General features: G+C 45.4%; 1 protein-coding gene across 1 annotated transcript in view; it reads left to right on the top strand.

Annotated features, from left to right (window-relative positions):
• The window catches only part of EPAS1 (endothelial PAS domain protein 1), an 83300-nt gene that overhangs the window by 40299 nt on the left and 18387 nt on the right, over nucleotides 1-24614 (top strand). The window contains exons 2-6 of the mRNA XM_079111621.1: nucleotides 3558-3748; nucleotides 12108-12259; nucleotides 12664-12748; nucleotides 16198-16316; nucleotides 16427-16632. Of these exons, the coding sequence (XP_078967747.1) occupies nucleotides 3558-3748; nucleotides 12108-12259; nucleotides 12664-12748; nucleotides 16198-16316; nucleotides 16427-16632 (753 nt within the window). The remainder of the gene's footprint in view (nucleotides 1-3557; nucleotides 3749-12107; nucleotides 12260-12663; nucleotides 12749-16197; nucleotides 16317-16426; nucleotides 16633-24614) is intronic.

Raw genomic sequence — 24614 nt, 5'->3', positions numbered from 1 at the left:
CTTATCTGGTGATGAAAAACAGGCATTATGGCCAAAGTCTGAATGTGACTAATGCTCTGATTAGCCAGATAATGGGTCATTATTATCTGCCATGATACTTTCCATTGTTATAGAACTTTCTACTGCTTCCACACTCATCCCATTTGATCCTGACAAAATAAAACCTGGGATTCTTCCCATTTTATAGATGAGGGTATCAGAGCACAGAGAATATATTTTATTGTCCAAAATCAGATAGCTAGATAGAATTGTGGGCAATGTATGACAACACACTTCACCTAGCCTCCAGCACCCCACCCATAGCAACTGTAGCGGGAAGCCAAGTGCATATGTACCAGCTGGAGGTCTTACCTTTTCCTTAATGTTAATTATCCTTATTCTTCATTGTTGCTAATTAAATATTGTAGTATTACAGATTTTTCTCTGTTCTTCCAAGAGTCAACATTAGACAGACATCTCTGGGCTGTGTTAAGGTTAATGAGATAATCTAATTAAAGTCACACTAGACCTAGGATGCAACTGTAAAAACAAGGTAGCTAAAACAAGTGCATAACTTTTAGACCAAGAGGCTGCCTAAAGCTCTCAATCTTTCTTTTTCTAAGTATTAAGATATTGTCATTTCTTTATTTCTTGCTAAAACCACTCTCTCCTCCAGTTAAGCAGTTTAAAAAAAAAAAAAAAAAAAAATTGGCCTAGGGAGACCAGGGTTCTAACCCTAATTCTGCCACTAGTTAGTTGATTGCCCAGGCAGTTACTTAACCTACTTTGGGTCTCAGTTTCTAGACCTCTGAAATGGGTACATTAGCAATGCCTGTCTTGCCCTCTCTCCAGGGTTGCCAGGATGGAGTTAGACAGGGGGCACCTGAATCATAGGACTGCGATGTGTCTGCTCTTTGACTGTAAACCCCCAAGGACTCTTGGTGGCATTGGCTTTGTGATGTTGGGAAAGTGACATAAGAGGGCTGAGTCTCAGTTTCCACATCTGTAAGTTGTGCAAACAAGACCTTCCAAGTTGTGTTGGTAAGAAGATTATATAGAGGTCCTGAGTGTAAGGTTCTTGGTGCAGCAGCAGCCACATGAGTAGATATCCTTTAATGTTGGTGTGGTTGAAGGAGCATGGCAGGACTCAAGGTTCCAATGCCACTATTGGAACACTGACTGCAGATTCCCTCTTCCCTCCCAGCTTTTCCTCTGCCTTGCGTGCACTTCTCTGGGAATGGGGCAATGGCCATCAGCGAAGGGGAGCAGTGTGCTGAGATCTCTTCCCCAGGGATGGCTTCTCTAGATGCCCCTAGTGAGGGGGATGTGTGTTGATGATGCCTGTGTCAGGAAATGTGAGGGTCAGTGCTAGAGAGTGGACATCAATACCTTTTACCTGGCTCTCGTAATCCAGCCGCGTGATGTATATACAAGGTTAGTATCCCACCGCCTTTCCATCTTCCTTTCCTATGCCGCAGTCCCTGAAAATCTTTAACTGCTCCCCATCAAAAGTCAGGATTAAAATGCAAATGCAAAGGACTAACATGCAAACTGTCTTTCAAGTCTGGTCACAAAAGCAAAACTAACCTAAGGCAGGTTCTGAGAAGGAGGGATGAAAGGGGTGCAGGGCAGGAGTCCTGAGAGTTGAAAGCCAGGGAGAAAGGAGGGAGTGAGGGTTAGTTAAACAGAAAAGGGAGGACAAGAAGAAGTTTCACAATTTTCTGAAGGAGCATTCTGACTGTCAGCAGCTGTCCTGCAGGCTGAGTGTGTGTTGCTTAATCCATCCAGGGAGCTGGATGTTCTGTCTTTGTAAATGGAATTTGTCATAAAGTCAAAACAGTGCTTCTGCCCCAAATCTTGAGGGGTTTGAGAGATGTGTCAAAATGAGTTCTCTGTGAATCCCCCAAAATGAGTTCTCTGCCCAGATAACAGACTGCAAAGCCAAACAAAAAGAGAAGCAACCCTCATTTGGGAAATCTCAGAAGGAACAAGACGGAGCTGACTGGATGGAGGCCTTGAGAGGCTGAGCTTACATTGAACACTTTTTAAAAATTAAAAAGCAAACCTCTTTGCTACACAAACAATTTAAGCTATTTATGGAAACATAAGAAAATATAGATAAACCTTAAGGGAAGAAAATCTCCACTACCCTGCAATGACTAACAGTTTTGAGGAAAGAGAGGCAGAAAGTCACTGATGGTCAAGTGCCTGGATTCTGGGGCCCATCTGTTCAGTGCAAAACCCCACTTCCCCATTTACCTGTTAACAGCTACAGGTGAATTATTTAGCCTCTATGGGCCCCTTTCCTCATCTGTATTTTAGGGGCAACAATATCTACTTCCAAGGATAACTGTGTGAATTAGAGAAGCTTATATGGTACTATTTCAGGTAATACCTAGTAATCAGTGATCACTCTAATAAGTTATTATTTTTATCATGTTTCTGAACATTTTCCTACCTAATATAGAGGAAATACAATATATAATATATACATTTCTATGAAAATAGAATTTTCCTATGTCATTTTGGAATTTTTTTACTCCTGTTAATCTTTTCATGGACAGATATTTTATTTATAACAGTGGCTGTTTACCATTGGGATAGGCCTGGTGCCAAATATTTTACATAAATAAATGATCACATTTAGTTCTCACAATAACCCTGTGCAGTGTGTGCAGTTATTACCATTTTACAGATGAGGAAACCGAAGCTAAACTATTCAAATAATTGAAGCTTGCCAGGGTAGCAAGCAGAGAAGTTAGAATGCCAGCCCAGACATTCTGGCTTTTAAACTTGCCTGTGCTAGAACTCAAAGACCCAGGGTTTCTTTAGGACTTCTCAAAAGAGGCAGATTTTGGTGTCTATCATCTTTCCTTCCTCCATGCTGAGGCAAAGGCAACAATGAGCACTGGAAACTTAATCCAGCAGCAGGGTCTGGAGATAAAATGCATTTTATCTTTGCCCCCATTCTTTTTTAGCTCTTGACAGGCGTGCTCTTTGGGGACTCCAGGCTGACATGTGTCTAGATAGCAGTTCTTCTTGAGCTAGAGGGCATTTTCAAGTTCTGCTGTGGAAATCACTCTGATATGAAATGGGATATGAGGCTTCACTTTTTCTGAGTGTATCTTATCCAGAAAGAGAATCTCAAGATGGTTTTTCATCTTGTTCTCTAGAGCTTTTGACCTCTGGGCCACTGGCCACAGCTTCTTCACCCTTCCCTGCCCATCCCTGCACATGGACCCCTGTTCCCAGATAACCCAGGGCCAGGGCCAAGGCATCCCCAGTTAGTTCACTTCATCAGCGAGTCTTTGTGGTTACCTTCCCCATATTGAAGTGCTGCGCAGGACGCCATGGGAATGGCAGAGGAGGGAGGCAGTGAGGAGATGCCAACGTCCACGTGTGCAGAGCCAACAACGTACAGTAGGCAGCAGGCTGCCAGCCACCAGTGTGGGCCCAGATGGATTCCGCGGGAGAGTCTGGCTGCACTGTTCTGTGGGGGTCCCTGGCCACACCTAGACGAGGGGTGTGACAGGGTGATGGTGAACTTTTAAGGACTAACCCCTGGTCTCTCAATTTAGGAGCAGCTCGGAGAGAAGAAAGGAGAAGTCCCGGGATGCTGCGAGGTGCCGGCGCAGCAAGGAGACAGAGGTCTTCTACGAGCTGGCCCACGAGCTGCCCCTGCCCCACAGCGTGAGCTCCCACCTGGACAAGGCCTCCATCATGCGCCTGGCCATCAGCTTCCTGAGAACACACAAGCTCCTGTCCTCAGGTGAGGGTGGTAGGTCCCCGAGCTGGCACAGAGGCCAGCCTTGCCAGCATGTCCCCTACACACCGGAGCCCCCAGGGTGCCAGAAGTGCGAAGCCTTCCTCTCAGACACCCCGCTCTGCAGATGCCCTCCCACAGCATCAGTGTCTTTTCCCTCACGTCAGACATCTCTCCAGCTATGACCTACGTGAATACAGCTAGGGGAGGAGGACAGGGTCAGGACCCAGCAAACGGAAGTGACGGGGAGAGAGGGGACTGGGAGACCAAGAATGGCTTCATTGACTTCCCCGTTCTGTTGCATCTGCCTGCAGAAAACATTTTTCCCCTGTCTTCCAGATAGGCATGGTGGTGTGCCCGTCCAATCTGTTCCCTCTTTCTAGCCAGTTCAGCCAAGCACATCATTTGGCCTCTCTGAACCTTGGTTTCCTCACCTGAAAAATGGGATTAAACATGGTTACTGCACAGGGTGCCTGTGAGAACCAATTAGAACAATGGCCTAGCTGTCATTCCCACTGGGGAGCCTCTGGCCAATGACCATCTCATGTGTCATCCTCCCTAGCAAGCCCATAAACTCTCACCCTCCCTAGTATCTCTGTAACTCATAGTTCACAGAACATTCTTTTTTCTCAGAGAGTTACATTCTTCAAAAACCATTTCCTGTTGGTCCTGACCAGGAAGAGACAGCCCGAGAAGCTTTCCAGTCCCAGATCCTATGTGACCATTTCCTCTAGTCTGTCTGTCCTGTAAGGACACTGGGCAGCATCCGAGGGGGTCAGTGTGGAGGAGGCAGTCAGGGAGGATGGGGGCTTTTGTGGTTCGTTTTTGTTTTTCCTGCTTGAGTGTGGTACCTTGGAGACAAGCTAGTTCTGCCATTCTATTATAAAGCCCCTACTCTGGGAAAGAAGCCCCTAGCAGAGGGAATCCAGTGTGAGGTAGGGAGACCAGACCAGCCTGTGCTATTCTGGGCCCCGAACACAGGAAGGATATGGGGGAAAGACCTTCAGCGGGGAGAATCACGGCTCAGAGGGCCCAAGGATTAGAGGGTGAGCCTGTGTCGCAGAACTGAATATGCAGTCTCAGTCTCGGAAAAGAGCCAGCAGTGTGGGAGGAGCGCTGAGGGGAGAGGCAATCTCTAGAAACAAAGCAAGGCCATGGCAGACTCAGTCACAGACACTCCAGAAAGAAGGAACGAAGAGCCAAAGCCCGACAAAGCTGGCATTGCCTGATAAAAGAAAGGATCCTAGGGATGCTGTTGAGAGACACTTGTGTCCCTCTTTCTTTTAAAGATGCTTTTCTTTCTGGAAGCTGAGGACAGCATCTGGTAGTATGGGAATCATCTTACTATATACACAGAGTAGGCAGTGGCAGATTTAACGACTAAGTGGCGACCCTTCCCACACCCCTACTTCCCTGCCGTGGTACCTGAAATTCTGTTCTTCGACTTTAATTCCTCTAGACTAACCATTGGTTTCATCAGGACCACCCCTTCCTCTACCAACAGAGAGCCTCTGAGCCTCTCAGTCCTAGGATGTCTCTCTGACTGCATTTGGATTTGTTGTGTTTCTCCTTGTTTCACCGACAGTGAGGCATAGAAAGTTAAGATTGCTCAAATTCACACATATTTAGCACCTGGTCAGTCTGTACCTGGAATGCAAGTCCTTTTGAGAAGGCAGATATGCGATCACAGGAGGATTCTGCAAACCTGGTCAGACAAAGATGTGGACAAGGACTGAGGGGCTTCCGGGATGGAACCAAAGTCAAAGGGAGACACTTAGGAACTGATCAGGGCTGGCCTGAGTGGTGGGTGTTCAGGGGATCCTTCCACATGAAGAGAGTTGTTCCTGTCTTCCCTCCTGGTGTCTGTACTCACCCCCATGGAAGCCTAGTTGTCCTTCTCAGTAGTTCAGAGATTGTTTTAGGGTCACAGGTTGAAGGCTGGGCCCTCTGCCTGCATGTGTGCTGGTGTGAACCCCTGCATGCTAGACACACCCATGGAGACAGGACCAGAGTGACCTGGGATGTCACACATCCTAGCTCAGAAGCTGCTGAGCATTTTGGACACAAACTGCCTACCTTCTGGCTAGGCTCAACCCTAGACTGACCAGAACCCTCAGCACATCAGCTCTGGGCCTCTCTGTCCCAAGGGAAGAAATGACAGAAAAGGATAAAAAGTTTCTACTCTGGGCCATTCGATGTCCTTGAGGGAGAAGCCCTCATGGAACAAGCATCACCAAAGGAGGAGGAGACGGCTCTCAGCTCCCTCTTTTCTCCATGCCTCTCTCAATCTCCTGCCAGACATTCTCTGGACCAGTGTTGAAACCATTTTCAGAAATTGTATGTGAGACAGGCTCTTTTTCTTTTTAAATCTTAGTTTGCTCTTTTAGTATTTGGTGCATAATGAAAAGAAATACAGAATTGGCAAGAAGACAGCTCTGTGTTGGAATCTCTGGGTGACTGCCTTTTCTCTCTGCAGCCTTGTAAACACTCCTCTTGGAGGGCCTTAATTTCCTCATCTGCACAAAGGGAACAATGGTCTTTACCTGCAGTGTTGCTAGAGGACAAGGTGATATATAAAAGGCCATATCCTCTAACCTGCTCAATAAGCTGTAATTTAGAAATTTAAAAAAAAATCAGTTGAACAAGTACATCGATTTGTAATAAGAATAGGCTTCTGGTGACATGATGTAAAAGAAAACCCGGGGCAAACCCTTCCTGCCCTCATACCCACCTTTCAACAGTTTCTGTCAAAACGCAAAGTTGCCACACTTTTCCAAGTCAAATCATTAGTTCATTATTTGAGCATTTTGATGAAGGTGAGCAAGCACTGATTTTGGCTCGCTTTTTAATAGGAAATAGCTGGTTGCATATCTCAAAGTTCAAAAGGCTAAAAAATACCAAGTCTGGCTTTAGAAAAGTTTCTTCTTTACTTAGTAACATGCTTCCCTTTGATTTTCACAGTAGGCTGTTGTGTGTGGGAATGTTGGAGAGGAAACCTTAATGTTGAGAAATTCAGGCTGTGGGTCGGGGCCACCAATCGAGATTCGTATCACAGGAAGCAAACTGAAACAATAGCTTTATGATATTTGCTCCACGCTGGGCTGAGGACAGAACACTCTGACGGGAACACCAGAGAAAATACCACTTGATTGTCTTAAATCCTCTTTCAAGATGAGCCCCACAAGCTAGGACCAAAGGAGGTCACTTCTACATTCTGAGGGTATTAAACAACAGTAAATACACAAAATAGGCTCTTTCTACTCTAAAATTGATTTTGGGCTTCCCCAAACTCGAACATGGTGACATCAAATTCATTCTCAGTAGAGCTGGGATCAACACAAAGCAGGTTTCTAAAGAGAACTGTCCAATTTATTTTTGATTCATTGGCCCTTGCTTAGTGAAGATGTAGTCTTAACTGGAGATTATGATTTCCTGATCTCTAGGCCACTAAGGGAAAGACATTAAAATGTGGAACATGTCATTTTAACCAAGTAACCATAACTCTTCCATGCAGGAAAAGGGGGATAGAGAGAGCAACGCTGTGGAGGCAGATAGAACTCCTGGTGCCCTCATATGCCCCACTTTCAGACTTATTTTTCCTGGCTTTCACCCTACTTTTTTACAGCCCCACCCACTCCAAATCAAGGGCTTTTTCTGTCCTGTTTGGAAGAAGGCCAATGAGCTGATTCATGTGAGGCTGTTAATGGCAGAGAGTAGCTAACGTACATTCTCTCCTAGAAATATTGACCTTGTTCAGATCATTCCTTTAACTTAAACCAAAGAAGTCTGTTGAGTCTGTAGGTATTTGCTGTACCCAGCCCTGTGCTACATCTTTTAAAAGGCAATACGTACAGGGAAGATAGGATAAGCAGATATGTAAAGAACAAGGACATGAATCTCCAGTGGTGGACTTCCAGGACTCACTGGAAGATCAGGTGGGATACACACCTTCTGTCAAAGGTGTGGATGGTCCAAGCCTGCTTATGTTAGTGCCTAAGGGGTGGCAGATGATCCGACAGGTGATTCCTTGTGTCTTGATTGGCACTGCATTTACAGTCAGCACACCCAGGACAAACTGGGGACAGTGATGGCTCTATGTGCTGGAAGGATTGGAGGATAGAAACCAGTTTAGGAAAAACCTTTGAAAGGAAAGACCCTGCAATGATAACTGAGTGCCAAGTACATCTGAAGCAGGAAGGCCATACCAGGACAGTTTTAAGAATAGTCAAAGCAGTCCCGGAACTTCCCAGAGTAGGACTCCCAGAGGAAAAGGGACCCCCGTGGGGCATTGTAGCCAGCACTTTGACAAGCAGCACCAGGGGACAGCCTGGTCTCAGAGACCGAGGTAGGAGGTGTCTGCTCTGCCACCCTGTTCCACTCACCCCAGACACCCAACTCCTTTGGTGTCCCTCCCCGCATGGGCGGGGCTGCCTGAAGGAAATGAGCGGTGCTCCGGAAAAAGTGCTCCGAAACCTCAGCCTGCACATATCCGGGCTGTGGGGGGCTTCAAAGCCTGTTTACTGGGGCTATTTTTAGCATTAAAGAATCTTGTGCTCCCCTGTCCAGCTGAGCATGCTCCCTGTCAGCAGAGCACCTCTTACACTACTGTCCCCGAAGGGTCCTGGGAAGCAGGTCACTGAGACCTAGGACCCAAGACCATTTAAAGAACCAGTTGGCACCTGTGGAGGGCTCCTTACTTTATTCTGAACTGAGGGTTTATTCTTCATTGTTGTGTGACTTTACAGCTGTCTTTGTCTTCTCCACCAGTCTGTTGATTCTTCAAGGGACAAGGTTGCTCTTAATCTCTTAGTCGTCCTGATTCTCCTGAGAACAGGACAAAGTGCATAGTGACACTTGTAGACAGATGACTTTGTGCCTAGCACGGGACAGACATACAAAAGTTCAGTGACAAGCTCATCTTTCCCCATGCCTGACATTTACTAGGATATTCTTGTTGCACCAGGGAAGACCTGATATTCACCGGCAAAGGCAAAGGAGTCTTGTGCAGGAAAACAACATGAGCCTCCTGGCCCTCAGGCAAGGGTCTGCTTCCCTGCTCCAGGCTGGGAGCGACCCTGCCAGGTTCCCTCAGAAGATCCCTGGAGCATTAGCAGGTGCCATAAGAGCCAATAGTTCCACAGAAGGAAGAGGCCCCGCCCGAGCCCTGCTGCCCCAGAGTCCCCCCAGGCCAGCCTGCTGGCTTCCTGGCCCTCCAGCCATTGTGGTTTCAGTTCCAAGAAGTTCTGTTTCCCTTTGTGGCCCCAGAGCACCCTCTCCCTCCTTCCCTCCAAAGGCCAGGAGACCACTACTGAAGCCAATTTCGCCACCTCCTGGAGGCAAGTGCGCGGGGCACAATGGAGACCAGCTTGGCTGCAGTGGAACTGTTAAAAACAGGAAATTTTAAGCAGAACTATTTCCTCTGGGCCTAGTTAGCCCAAATAAGTTGTCTTGTGATTACTTCAGATTTTGAAGTCAGTATTACCACTGAGATCAAAGAAATTGAAAAAAAAAAAAATCTTCTCTATAAGCCAGAAAACACAGGGCTGGCGAAGGTGACCATCTATCAGGTGTGACGTCAGTGTGCTAAAAACCTCTCCTCACTCATTCCCCAAATCAATCACCCCTGCCCACACTGGCTTTTTCCCCCACATCAGGGTCACTTGCAGGGCCTGGAGCTAGGGCTATGGCCCTCAGTGTGTGGTCCTGGGGCAATAGCGTTGTTGTCATCTGGGAACTTGGTAGTGAAGCACATTCCCAGTCCCATCTGAGACCTACTGAATCAGGAGCCCTGGGTGTGGGACCCCTCAGGGACAGCCTCAGAGGTGTGAGACCTGTTCTGTCTTAGAGGGCTGTGCACTTGGAAGGGCCTTGAGATTGGCTTAATAATGTAATGGGAGTTCCCACATTTTCCTTTGCATTGGGCCTCACAAATTATGCAGCAGCCTGGGGCCCAGAAATCTTTGTTTCAGCCAGTCCTCCAGGTGGTTCTGAAGTGCGCACTGAGGGACATCACCATCCCTCCTAATGAACATGACCTGGGAGAACTATAACAGCAGTGTCCCTCACTCCTACAACATGGGCGCATCCTCTTTGGTCCAGTCAGCTGGTTAGCTGGCAAAGGACAGATAAGTTGGCAGAGACACTGAGCAGGGCTAGGAATAGGTACGTGTGTGATATGAGGTCATTCTTGTGTGACCTCCCTCTGTGGGCTGTCTGTCTGAACTGGAATGTGAACAGGAGGCTTTCCCCCCATTGTGTCCCATCCATCTGGCAAATAGAGGGAAGGCCACCAGGATAATGCCCTGCACAACACAACTCTTGCCTCTGAAGGTTGATCTGTCTTTGTGCAGGCACTACTCTGTTCCCCTGCAGAAATGGCAGCATATGGGACTCTGGTATGTTCTCTGATCATGTGTCCTGAAAGATAGCTGGTCCTTAGTGGTCCCACTATAGTCCCTTGGCAGGAGCATCTCCTAATTTGGATCTGTTCTTCTTGAGCTTACATTTAAGAGCTTAGAGAAAAAGAGAAAAGACATTTAAATAAATCCATTGCCTTGCAGAAAGGCCGTTGGTCAGCACCGCACAGCAGAGGGTGTGTTCCTTGCCAAGTGGCTCGTAAATCTAATTGCATTTCACACTCCTTTAAAGAGTCTCCATTTGAAAGACTCCTTTTAGTTAAGTGAGTATTAACTATTATCCGTGACAAATTACTCTCTAATCCTCTTGTTCTATAAATCAAGGGAGGCATACTTGGTTTTGCTTGTACTAGATGAATATAAATTTTTATATGTATATGGAATTAAATAATGAACTAGGAGAAGGGAAGCTGAAACAAAGTCTGCTGTCCGGGATAACACAAAGGGGCTTGGGGCCTGAGAAGGGTTTTGGTCTGGGACAAGGGCTGAGTCTATATTCTGCAGAGAGCAGAAGTATCCTTGGTAGGCCAGGGTACTCATTTTTTTTTTTTTTTTTTTTTTTTGGGGGTGCTGGGGATCGAACCCAGGGCCTTCTGCTTGCAAGGCAAGCACTCTACCGACTGAGCTATCTCCCCAGCCCCGGGCCAGGGTACTCAAAATGGTTGATACAGGGTAGATGATTTTGCAGGCCGCAACCAGCAACCACATAATGCATGTGCTTTCTCACTGTTTCATACCTCAAGTTTCACTTTTTCCAAACCATTCTGCATGCTATGGCCATGTTCATCTCCTCAAAGCAATGCTTTGACTTGCCACTTCTCTTCTCCTTTGACAGGAAGGTGAGACCCTCTGGGACACTGGACTTCATCTCTGAGACTGGGACATGGATCCTCCTTTTCAACCCACTGGGCCTCTTCTCCATCCTGGGAGGGAGCTTGCTCTGTTTCTCCGTGTCCACCCAACCCTGTCTAGCTCAGAAAGCCCTTCTCTTTTCATTGTACAGAATCAAACCTCTCTTTTTCATGAGTCTGCTCAAATCCCCTTCTTTGGAACATTTGTCTCTTGTCTCCCCAAAATAACCCCTTCCTCCTCTCAACCCTAGAGCACTACTGTCTACACCCCTCCTTGGGCACCCAGCTATGACACCCTTGAATTTTTATTTAGCTTTGTACCTCTGTGTACTATATATTCCCCATCTAGACTTTGAGCAATCTGAGGATGTTGATATTTTAGAGGGAGAAGATAGGAGAAAAATTCACAACTGGTGATACCATAATAGGCATTTTACATACTTATTTCATTCTTAGAAATTCAAAGAGATGGAAATTATTTTCTCTATTTTACTGATAAGGAAACTGATGTTCAAAGAGGTTGTTATTTGCTCAAACACATAGCCTAATAGGAGGCTGATCTAGTAATAGAAACTGATTTGATTCCAAAGCCTATAAAGGTTGAATGTGACTTCTGGATTCAGCTTCTGGGACTTGCCAGCTTCCCAACCTTGGGCAAATGGCTTCACCTTTCTAAACCTCATGTGTAAAATGAGATCAAGAACAGTACCCGCTTTATCCTTTGCGGTATAGACTATCTAGAATGCTATCTAATATGTAATAATAATGCATATCTAGTATGTAATAATTGCTCAATATATATCAGCTGCTAAAAAGTCTGTTCTTATTGCTATGACTACTGTTGTATCTGTGGCTATTGCCATGGCCATTACTACTAATGCTCCAGGTACTGCTATCATTATAGCACACTGACTCCAAGTCCCTGGCAGGCTGTGCTGGGTAGTGGTGCTCATATAATGCCTGCTGCTTGGCATGTGGCAGACACTTGGGTGGTAGTTGGCAGGTGTATGTTTCCAGAAGAGCCTACCTACTGTCCTTGAGCCATCCCAGCAGACATCCATCATATTTATTTCAACACCACATTCATTGTCTTTCCAGTTTGCTCTGAAAATGAATCTGAAGCTGAGGCTGACCAGCAGATGGATAATTTGTACCTGAAAGCCTTGGAGGGCTTCATTGCTGTTGTGACCCAAGATGGCGACATGATCTTTCTATCCGAAAACATCAGCAAGTTCATGGGACTCACCCAGGTGACATACTTCTTGACCTCTTTCTTAAAAGGAAAACATTTCTATTTGGGCTATAAGTTAGGGGAAGCTGTAGGTCACAATATCACTTGACCTTTCCCTGCACATGCCCACTCTGATGCTCACTGCCTTGGGCCACACACCCCAGGAACACATTCCTACTCCCTGGCATTGGGTTTGGTATTGTCAGTGGCCATCTTGATGGGCAGCGTTCTCCCTGCCACCATCAGGAGCCTATTCTAGTCTATCCATGTGTCTCTGGACCTAACACTGACCTGGGGTGGTGAGAAGAATTGCTTGATGCCATCTCCTCCCTGCCTCCAAATCTGCATGGTAGTTCAGCTTCTCCTTGGAGCCTTTCACTTCAGTGTTGGGAATAATGAAACCTGACCTTGTTTCTGAAACAGGTAGAGCTAACAGGACACAGCATCTTTGACTTTACTCATCCCTGTGACCATGAAGAGATTCGTGAGAACCTGACTCTGAAAACTGGTAAAGTGTTCCTTCTTGTCCCCTCAGGAGGAGATGTGCCAAGAGATGGCCCAGGCCACAGTGATGCCAGAAAATATCCATTATAACCACCAATTGACCCAACCCACCGTACAGGCTATAGCCTGTGAGATGAGTGGAAGGGCACTGAAAGGATCCAGTACTCAGAAATACTCCCCTGGGCCCCACATGGTGCCTGACCTCACATTTCCAGGGCCCTCCTTTGGGTTAGGAGTCTATCTCTAGGAGGTTTCATCACCTAAGAGCCGAGCACATCTGCCAAATGACACCACCCGAATCATAAGCTCACTTGTGCCAAGGTGCCCAGAAGAGCTATTATACTTGTCTTTTGCTGTGTGACAAACTACCCCAAATATGGCCTTTAAACAGTCACTATGCTCTCACGTCTGTGGGTTCTGTGGGCAGGTCTCCTGTTCCACGTCATGTCAGCTAGGTGTAGTCACTGGGGACTAGACTAGGCTGGGTTGATTGATCAAGATGGCTCACCCATGGGGGTGGGGCCTGTGCAGTTGGCTGACAAGGTAGGTGACTGGACCTCTGTCTCCCACTCCATGACTCTCAGGGCCTCTCCCTCTCCATGTGGAGTCTTCAGGGCGGCCATCTTACGTGGCAGCTCCCAGCTCCCAAAAGAACAAAAGTAGAAGCTGAAAAACCTTCCCAAGGTCGAGTCTTGAAACTGGCACAGAAGCACTACTGCCCCAATATGCTGGTTAGAGCAAGGTACAGACAGTCCTGATATGGCGTGGGAGGAACCTACACAGGGCCACGAGTGTCAGGAGGCTTGGCTCACTGGGGCCACTATTGGAGATTCACTACCACAGGAGCCACAGAATGAACCTGGCCCTCTGGTGATGAGACGCAGGGCAGGAGGAGGAACTTTCAAAGGACTAGTATACTGAACTCTGTCTGTGGGTATCTAGCAGATACCAGTGGACACAAGGATCCTCACAGGCAGAGGCACTTTACAAGGACACTGAGGCTTCATTGTTATAACTGGGACATTCAAGAAAAGACATGAATGTTGTCAAGAGGACTGAAGCTTTGGGCAGCAGTAGGGTTCAGTGTCCGTCACAATGCCTTCTGAACCTGGGAATCTACCGCTGCTCTGGGCAGACTCTGCCTATATCTAGACATCCTCTTTAATGTCTGTCACCTGCCATTGCAATGGGTGTGTTCCTGTCTAGCCTGAATAACAGAGGCAATGGTGGCAAGCCTGCAAGGTTTTGCTCTTGTTGCCCCACTTGCTGCAGAAGGGACACTTGACTAGCTCACCTCCACCCATGTCAGACTGCATGCAATGCTCAGCTGGCCCTGCAGAGCACGGGATCACAACAGCCTCACCTTCCACTGCCACCCCTAACCTTTCACCCAGCCCTCTGTTCCCACCTAAAGGCCTCCAGGACACAGGTTGGGAGCATCCTGTGACTACTCAAGGTCTTGTCTGGCTGTGTGGAATAGTCAGCTCTGTGGGGATGGAACTGTCTCTCTTCTCTACTCCAAAAACCCATTGGCCCCTGGGTTCCTGGTCTCAATTCAACCATTGATGGTAATCTTAGTTTGACTTGGTGACCTGAACTAAGTACCTCACTTCTATGTTCCTCAGAGTCTTTCTTTTCAAACTGACAGTATTAGATAAGGCCAAGTGTAGGACCTTCCAGTTCTCAAGTGCTATGACTCACAGCCAAGTGACCTCTACTTATCTGAGTAGAACTTTAGATCTCTTGATCCACAACTGGGGACTTGGGATCAGTCAAACTTGGCGAGTCAGCAAATTCTCACTGAAGTTACTGACCTGTGATGGACTCATGCTCTAGAAGCAAGGGGTTAGTGTGAGTTCCTAGAGGAAGATAAGGCATGAGGCAGATTGTGGAAGGCTTTGAAAGCCAGTGGAGGGCCTTGAACTTTATCCTGCAGTGAGTAAATCTTGAAGGTTTTGGAGCAGGGGTAGGGTGATCTTATCAGAAGTATGTTTAGAAAAAATAATCAAATATCAGAATGAGGAAAATTCAGAAGTTAACAGGTTAGGAGTCCACATCATAACCCAAGCAAGCAGTCACAAATGAGTCTTTCTAGCCCCCTCAACCCTAACTCCTGGTCCTAGCCCCAAGAGAGGTTTATAACATTATGTGCAAACCCTGCCTATAAAAATTAAAATTGTGAGAAGCATAGAGATGGTTTTATTATGGTGGAGGAATAGTCTCTCTTTAAAACAACAACAAAGATTTGTCATTTGGTCTGTTCCTAGTGGGCTCCCCAAAGGATGCACTCAATTCAAGGGTGCCTCACAATTCATTTGACGTACAGTTCTTCAGGAATGTGTCAGTCATATAAATTAAGGTCCCCTGGAGGTGTAGGTGCAGAGACTGGTGTCTTTGCCCAGAGGGAGGAATGTGACTATTTTAAGCAAGGTTCTAGATTGTTCTGTGATGCTGGGCAGAGGGAAGGAGTGTACCTCTTCCTTGGGGAATGCCCAAGATGTGGGGGCAATAGACATCATTTAGATGGAGACAATAAAGACTTGACCGGCACTGCATTTGCTACTCTGTTTTACAAAAAAAGAAGGAAGAGAAGGAAAAAGAAGGAAGAAGGGAGGGAGGGAGGAAAGAAGGGAGGAAGAGAGAGAGATGGAAGGAGGGAGAGAGAGGGGGGAGAGAGAAATAAATAAAAGGAAGGAAGGAAGGAAATAAATAAATAAATAAATAAATAAATAAATAAATAAATAAATAAATAAATAAATAGGCAGGCTATTTGGAGACTATGAGGAAGGAGACTATGCTTTTGGTTTTAGTGATTTGTTTAATTTTGACCAAGAGAGAATCTGTCCCCATCTTCAAAGTAGACTTGCTCACCCAATTCAAAAAGAGTTAGACCAGAGGTCTCTTAAGTTTTGATATGTCACTTTAGAGAAAAAGCTAGTGGTATATTGTCCTGCTTATAGCTATTACAGGTTGTCAGTAGGATGCAGGGGTGTTCCAATTCCTGAGAGGTTTTAAAGAAAGGATAGGAGTGTCTCGAGGAAAGTCCTACATTAAGAGACTTATACCCTTGGACTGTCTGTTGTCCCTCCCAGCTGAACCCTAGACTTCTGCTGGAGCCTGCCCCAGAAGTCTGCTGAGACTATGGACATTGTCACTCATTGCCCCTCTGCTGTCATGTGACAGTTGACTGTGTGCTAGGTGTAGTGAGATGTCAAATCATGGGACAGCTCCTACCTTCTAGGGGTTCATGCTTCAGTTGAGACAGACTGGAGACGAGAGACCATTAGCCCTCAGGCCATGATGGAGCTCAGTGGCTATGGTGGGCTGCAGGTGCTACAAGTACAGATACTTGGGAGATAGGAGAAAAGAGTCGCCAAGAAAAATGACAGCTGGGCCTTTTGGTAATGTAAATGGAAAACTAAGCCACCAATTGCCCCATCCTTCTCCTTTCAGGTTCTGGTTTTGGGAAGAAAAGCAAAGACATGTCCACAGAGCGGGACTTCTTCATGAGGATGAAGTGCACAGTCACCAACCGAGGCCGAACTGTCAACCTCAAGTCAGCCACCTGGAAGGTAGGACACCACCAGCCTGGGCTGGAGTCCTAGGTGTGGGTAGGGGTTGATGGCTAAAGACCCGTACTCCACTCCAGACTCTCAGCCCCACATCTGACCTCTGTCCCCAGGTCTTGCACTGCACTGGCCAGGTGAAAGTCTACAACAACTGTCCTCCTCACAGTAGTCTCTGCGGCTACAAGGAGCCTCTGCTGTCCTGCCTCATTGTCATGTGTGAACCCATCCAGCACCCATCCCACATGGACATCCCCTTGGACAGCAAGACCTTCCTAAGCCGCCACAGCATGGACATGAAGTTCACCTACTGCGATGACAGGTGTGGTGTGTGCTGTGGGAAGGGGCAGGACTTACCTGTGTGTTTGAGTTATACCTACAGAGAAGGGATGGGAAAGGGCGTAAACGATGTATTGCTGGGGGCAAGTCTGTGGGCCTGTGTTGCATCTCATTCCATCAGTACTCCTCATAGGTTCCTAGCAACATATATGATATAGTCTTCCATTGACACAGCCTCAGGATTCTCCTGCAGAGGTGTTCTGGAATGTGACTTGTGCGCATATTTGTCCGCATATATGTCAGGCTCCTGAGGAAACCTTCAAGACAATCTTCTGCTCGAGAAGAAAAGAATCTAGAGATTTCTATTAGTATTCTCAATTCAGAGGCCAGCCAGAGGCCTCAGGTTCTGGCCCTTGAAGTTGACTGGCTGGCTTCCCCTCATTCTCTTCCATGACTGACTGAGCTTTTCCCTCTGCCTTTGCCCTTCCCATGTGCAGCCACCACCCTCTAGCCTAGCTTTGAAGGCTTTTAGATTAAAGGAGCTAAGCCAGTTTCTTATCCCAATTCCAGGCCCGATGACATTCTCACAGGGACACCACAGTGGTTAACAGCACGGAATCAGGCTGGATGGCCTCTGTTCACTTTCAGTGGTAGCTCTCACTCTAACCTTTACTGGAGTTGTTAAGAGAGCATCTATGACTGCATAGGGAAGCTGTGTCACCTCTAGTTCCCATCCTAGGCTGAAGGTTAACACAGTGGAGAAGAGGCCAGGGTCATCATGGGTGTCTGAACCCTACCAAAGCTCCTTACTTCCACCTGTCCTGCCTCTGTGACTGTGAGGCCTGGTGGTCAGGAGGTAAAGGAGGAGACAGGAAGGACAGATCTGATGGGCAGTGACCTGGAGAAGGGAAGAAGAAGCCTGGAGAAGGGCCTACCCCCTGGGGGCCTGGGGCAGGCCTAGCTCAAGTGAATACTGCTGCATCACGCTGATTAGTGTACCCCAGAAGTGTCCTTCAGGGAAGAGCTCCTGGGGGCCTGGCTTCCACTTTCTGCAGTATCCAGAATCAACATTTTACCATCCCAAACTCTCTACCACTCTCCTAAAATGGAGATAATATGTTCCCAGCCTGTTCCACAGAGCCATTGTAGGATGAGGTAATGCACTTGGGAAAGTATAGCACCACAATACACGCGAGGCTTTTTGTTACTGCCTGGGTCTCACTTCTGTCCTCCGTCTCCCCTAAGCAAAATCTCCTCATTAAATTCAAGGAGACAAGATCACTTCTGAAGACCGAGGCCTAGCAGAGGAAGGAGAGACCATCAGCAAAAGACTGTCATGTGTTGCCCCCAGCAGCAGGAAACCACCTGCTCCAGGAAGGGAGCTCCTACCCAGCCTCCCCCATCTTTCTTTTTCCAGCTGGGCAGCCCCGGGCATCTGGTTTCTTCATAGGTGTGACCCTGCTTTCCAGATGAGGCTGCATTTTTCTCCTCTGATTCTAGACTGACCTGGTATTGGTGGTTGGCTCCTTCTTGAGATTGGCCTCCACTTGTGACATAATTTCAGAACTTTTGTGAAAGTATCCTTGAGGCATTCCTGTACCCTCAGTTTTACCATAACTGGAGCAGGACTCAGAGCTCCGGGCAGTCGTAGGTAGTTACAGAAGTAGAAGAAAGTGCTCCACCCTCATAGGGAGAAACAGTCATGTCTGAAGGTGTTTTAGTCAGCTTTTTCGCTGCTGTGACTAAAAGAATCTTACCAGCACAACTATAGAGGAGAAAAGGTTTATTTGAGGGCTCACAGTTTCAGAGATCCATAGAAGGCCAGCTCCATTCCTTGGGGCTTGAGTTGAGGAGAAAGTGACAGAGGGAAGCAGCTTGCATCTTGGTGATCAGGAAGCAGAGAGAGAGAGAGACAGACTCCACTCTCCAGATACAAAATATATACCCCATAGCCACACCCTAATTCCCACCTCCTCTGGTCACACTTGACCACTTTAGTTAATCCCATCAGGGATTAAATCACTGATTGGGTTGAGACTCTTACAACCCAATCATTTCTCCTTTGAACCTTCCTGCATTGTCTCACATGTGAGCTTTTGGGGGACCCCTCACATCCAAACCATAACAGAAGGCTTTTGTCCTGGAATGTCATCACAGTCAGCATTTATTGAGAGTGTCGCTGCTGTTACTGTTGTGATAACAGTGCTGATACTAATGATTGGAGAGAAAGGTTGCTCAAAGGCAGGCGTGAGAGGAATCCATGCTCTGGGTAGACTATTTATCAGATGCAGTCCTTGTATTGAAGAAGTGAACATGCTGAGCAGAAGGCAGTGCCAAGACGTGGCCCCCTCTCAGTGGTCTTCTGAGTCGACATGGAAATCCCAGTACACGGACCACATGTCACTGCTTTGAGGTGAAGTGGTGCTCAGGATGCCTTAGCCATGCAGTCTAGAAGGAGGTGGCCCTTGTAAGTGAAGCACAGTCATCATGTGACTCTACAGTGCAGGGAAAACTCTACTGTCCTAGAAAACAAGCTGCCATCCCTAGATGATAACAAAAAAATATTTTTTTAAAAAAAAAGGCTCAAGACTATGATTCTTGCTAATGTGAGGAAAAAAAAAAATCCTCTCGAAATGATAAATCAGTGTTAGTCCACTATTCCGTATCATTGAACGAGTTTCAGGTAATTTTCTAAAAGCACTAACCTTTGTATAAAAGAGGGAGCAAAACACAAGAAATTGGGTGCCTAAAACTGTTGAAGAGGAAACATACACAGAAAGGGGAGAGACGCCGTGCTAGACATCTCAGTTTGGTTGAGGACTGGTGGGCAGAAGAGATACCGGCTTAAAGGAACCTGTCATTTAGGGCTTTGTGACTCATCGTGTGGAGGGAGATGTCGCTTATACGTTCCGTAGGACACTTTGCATTTTCAGCAAAATCTTGCCTTCCAAGGAACCTAATTACATGGCCTCGACTCTGAACTCAGTGGTGCTGGAAAGCTGAAGGTAGAAGCAAGTAAACACAGAATGCTGCGCCGCACAGAAGTTGTGTTTAACCGATTAGCAGATTAGTGAACAAGGGCACAGATGAGGCTAAGACAATTTATGAAGTGACTATTTTAAGTGCTTAATCCCTAAGTGCTATTTCTCAATTTTTTTGATGAGCACTTGGGTTTTGTTGTTGGTGGTAGTTTTTGTTTTGTTTTGTTTGTTTGATGAGGACTTGGGTTTTGTTGTTGGGTATTGGTGTTTTTTTTTTTTTTTTTTTTTTGATAGCTTGTTTTGTTTTCATTCTTTGCATTGAGATAGGGAGAAGTGTGTGCATGTGCACACACACATGGGCACACACACACCCTTCTGAGACAGATATTTAAAACACCAACACCTACATATGATTGTTAATGGGGACCAGGGCTCCATTTGCATCGGGGAATTAACTCAGTTTAATGACCTCTGACAGGAGGGGCTATGATTTCCCACAAAGGGGATTTTTCCCCATAAGGAAAATGAATAAGAATCTGAAGACAAACAATTAGAATCCACAGAATCACTTTTGAAGCAGTTTGACACTTTACCTAGATATAATGAGACCACAGACACAAACAAACCCAAAAGAAAAGGGTCAAATAGAAAAAAAAAAAGAGAACAGAGAGGAGAAGGGGAGAAAATGAAACAAACAAAACAAAGTTTCCAAAATTAACTGGACCTGCTATAGCCTGTTCTGAAACACCTGAAACTGAACAAAAACATGTAGATGGTTTAAAGGGCATTTGTCCTCTCCTTAATAAAGGGTTAGAGAACCATATGAAGTCTTACATTAATTATTTGAGACATAGCAAATATTTTTAAAAGTCTAAAACAAATTGTATGTCAGTTACATTTACGTATTTAGGTTAAGTACCCCTTATCTGAAATGCACAGGACCAAAAGTATTTCAGATTTTGGAGTTTTTAAGATTTTGGAATATTTGCATAGACTTTAATGGTTGAGCACACCTAACCTGAAAATCCAAAATGTTCTTAAATCTGAAACCTTTTGAATATCATGTTATCACATTTTGGATTTCAGATTTTCTGATTAGGGATACTCTACCTATTGTTGATCGATATCTCTTGACAAGGGGACTAAAGTCGTGTAATGAATTGTAGAAAAATAATGTCTTGATTATCAGTGTAATTGAAGATCTTCACTCATGACTCACACATAAATATATACTCTTTCCTAAAATACTGAGTAACCAATTCATCAACTGCTATTTATTGAGCATCTACTATGCATCTAATCCTGTGCCAGAGACTGTTATAGCCAAGAAGTAATAGAGTTATTCCTGATCTCCAAGAATTTAGAGTTTGAGAGATAAGCAACTTAATGAAACCACAGTGAAAGGTACAAAATCAAACATCCCATTCACCTAAAAGCAAGACAAAAATTGTTTCCAAGTAATTTAAACTGCACTGGGTTCTTAAATTCATGTGGAGATGCCATCTAGTGGCAAAAGAGAGTAACTGTGAAGGAACTAAGCCACTCATCAAGGAGACTGGAGCAGAGCCTACCCCACTATGATTTTGTGAGTTCTGTGAGTCTTCCTGCATCTTAGAAATAAATTCTAAAACTGAATTATGTAGAAAGGATCCAATATCACCAGGGGGATAAGTATAACAATTATAGTAAAAATTTCAAATTAATAAAGAGTGTCTTTTAATCTTTATAGATAGAGAATTTGAGGGCAACCCTGTTTTGTCAATAGATTAAATCCATATAAATGTAATAAAACTAGGAGTCATAGTCGGAAAAAGTTCAATTAACTGCATTCTAAATTCTGTGAACTTGGTTAAGTCTTATGATGAATTCATTTTATACAAAGTCAGGAATAATGAAGATGGCAAAAGTGAGGGGAAAATAGAAGATCATAGAAAAATATCAATTAAAAAAAAAAACTGTAAGAAGCCATGTTGTGAAATCCACATATATCAAGAAGGTTGGAAAGTAGTTTGAAGACTGAAAATAAAATAGCCTGACTTAGGGCAAATTGTTTAGAGAGTACATTTAGTAAATTATTTGGCTACTTTTTAGAGGATAGGTGCCATATTAAATTTAAGGTGATCCTTCAAAATAATACATGTATTTTATTTTCCTATGTAGTCTATTCTAAATATTTTTGCATTCTTATTCCTTAGCTGTTGTCTCACTAAGTAAAGTGTATAGTGTGCTTCTGAGGTAGAAGAACTATCAAATGTTCTTCATGCGCATCTGCGTCTGCTCAGCTGACATTCTGGAACTAGCAGAGTTTGAATAAGAAATACTTTTATATTATTCTTTCTCATCTAGGCAGCTTGAAACACTCCCTGGAAGAAGCAACTCTATAAATTCTCTTTGTAAATTATCTCAAAGTTTAATAGACCTCCCAATTCAAAAATTATTCCTTCTGCATCATCTGTTTCTCACTTTTACTAGTTCAAGGCAAACTTCCTCTTACTGCTCATGGGATTTGTGGTAATGACAGACAGCCATGACATTTGTCAGAAGGATCAGTCCTGGATTGAGCCAGGCCTACTTCCCTGTGTATAAATTCACCCCATGTCACCCCCTGTGACACACCACACTGATGTAATAAAGAAAAACTGACTTTCCATTAACTGTATAGAATTCATATAACTAGGCAATATTTGAGGAAAACAAAAGGTTTAGGACTGTCCTTTGAAGCAAACAAAATCTGGGTGGAACATATCAATACAAACAGGCTTTGAAATCTGAGTTAAGGAATTATCTAGATATCACTAAGGAAATTCAGTGTCACTGGTTATAAGTGTGTATAGAAACCAAATGGTCGCATCAAGCACTGCTAGAAGGCTGGAAGGACAGTGCAGACTTTAACATCAGTATTTATTAGCAAATGCATTCTTTGGACAGTAGGTGGTTATAAAGTGCTGACAACTTTTGTCCTCTTAAGTAGTTGAAATACTCTAGCCATCTTGTCTACATGCTTAGCGGAGCCTTCCCCTATGGAGAGAACAGGGGTAAAAGCCGCAGCGTAATCTTGATCGCCTACGGGTGGTGGCAGCTTGACTGCCACACTGCAGGGACAGGCCATGGAGGTCACAGGGTAGGGAGGAGCTTGGGGCTGGACTTCTGCCTCTTGAGGTGACGGCACCCAGAAAATAACTTCCTCCCTCTTACTCAGCTGCAGGTAGTTCATTTGGAACTGAGCTTTTGGCCATTTTTAAGAATACAGAGCAGTTGAGGGACCATGGATGACTCAGTTCAAACTTACAGGCACTTCTCACTTTCAAGTCCACGGCCCGGAGGCCAGCCCACTCGTTTATTTGGGTAAAACTAACTTTTGAGCTGAACAGCCCTTTTGTCTCTGTTTTCTGTTTTCTTTTCCTTCTTCTGCTTCTGTGCGGCTGTCTGTCTTTGTCTACATCTCCCCTCACTTAGTCTTGGGTCAACTGCTTTTCCACTCTATGATGAAAGAGCGTTCGCTGTCCTCATTGTCGAAATCTGGGTACTCAGTCCTTAGAGTTCCGTTTCTTCTTAAAATACAGCAAACTCAGTAGGCTGAGTTTGACTTTGAAATTTGTGGATGAACCCAAACTGATTTTTATTCTCTCAGTAAGTTAAGCATCCTGAATTAAGAAGAAAAAAAAGAAAAAGTTTTCCCTGCCCTGAGGGAGAGAGCAGATGAAACTTTTATCACAGCCCAGCTCTGGTGGTGTGTCAGAGCCCCGGGAAATGAGCAGGGAAGGCCCTTATGTGCTGTAGTAGCCAATCCTATAAACAAGCTATTAAACAAGTTCATTAACCTCCCCACCGGCGTCGACGTGCCTGCAGATGCCGGCAAAGGACCATTAGCTTTAAGTTGGGGTTTCCTGGCTTTGTGAAGTCTGACAACTCGAATGTTCTTCAATTGTGTTTGGGATATGTGCATTTCCCAGTTTTTACAGTAGTCTGTTTAAACGAATGAAGTAAGAGACATTAAATATTTATTTTAGTTGACAAGATAAATGAAAGCTGCTAGGGGGAAGATATCTGGCAACTCTGAAATCCAGGTTTGTTTGTCCACTTCTAAAACATGCCCATTGTGTGCCTTTCAATGGATGTTATGTTAATTAGATTAAAAAAAAAAAAAAACATGAGGCCGATTATAATATTTGCTTTGAACATTTTGAAGATCCTAATCTTAAAAGGAAATTTAATTCCTCCAGGAAATAGAATCATATCTTTCCTAGAATGCCTGTATACTCATTATTGAGGGTCTCTAGAAAATTCTAGACCTGTCCAGGAATGGAAGCAGCTTATCTGGAAAATCGGTGAGCCTGTAAATGGCCAGCTGTTGTCAGCAGGGCTCCTAGTCCAGTTTCAATTCCCAGGCTAAGTTTGAGATGCATTTGACCCAACAGACAAGCTGTTTGGTTGTAGGGCCAGCACTTTTCTGCCTTCTTATTCTCCTTGTCTTCACCCCAGCCATGGTTCCCTCGGGTGCTACCTCCAAGGTCAGTCTCAGGGGATATGTCCATGGCCAATGAGCTCAGAAACCTCTTTACTCAGAGCCAAGTGAGGGGATAGATCCTCCCGCTGTGGGACCAGCTGCCTGGTGTAAGTGCAGCTGGAGTCTCACTGGAGAAACCTCTGCTGGGGGATGAGCTGAGGCCCAAACCTCTCTGCCCAGAAGTTCTTCCCACTGCTTGAAAAACTTTCAGTTCCAAGTCTCATCCCAGCAGAGGACTTGCCTCTGTGCTGCTCACATTAATACCAGACACCTTAGACAATGGAGGGAGGATGGATCGGATGTCCTGAGGGTTGCTGCAGGCTGTGTGCATGCACATGTGCACACTGGGACGTGTCGATGCCGTTAATCAAGAAAAGTAGACGGTTAGTGCCCAGTTCCAGCAGTGCTGGGAGAGACAGGCTCTGGCTGCACCTTAGGGAAAAAGGGTCTGCTGGCCAGCTGCTCAGGAACTTACCAAGCTCCCCTGTGGAGGAAGCAAAAAGGGAAGGTGACCCCTGAGTTCAGGGACTGACTGCG

The sequence above is a fragment of the Sciurus vulgaris genome (genome assembly GCF_902686455.1).
Source record: "Sciurus vulgaris genome assembly, chromosome: 14".
NCBI lineage: Eukaryota > Metazoa > Chordata > Mammalia > Rodentia > Sciuridae > Sciurus > Sciurus vulgaris.
This window is presented reverse-complemented; position numbering and strand designations above follow the sequence as displayed.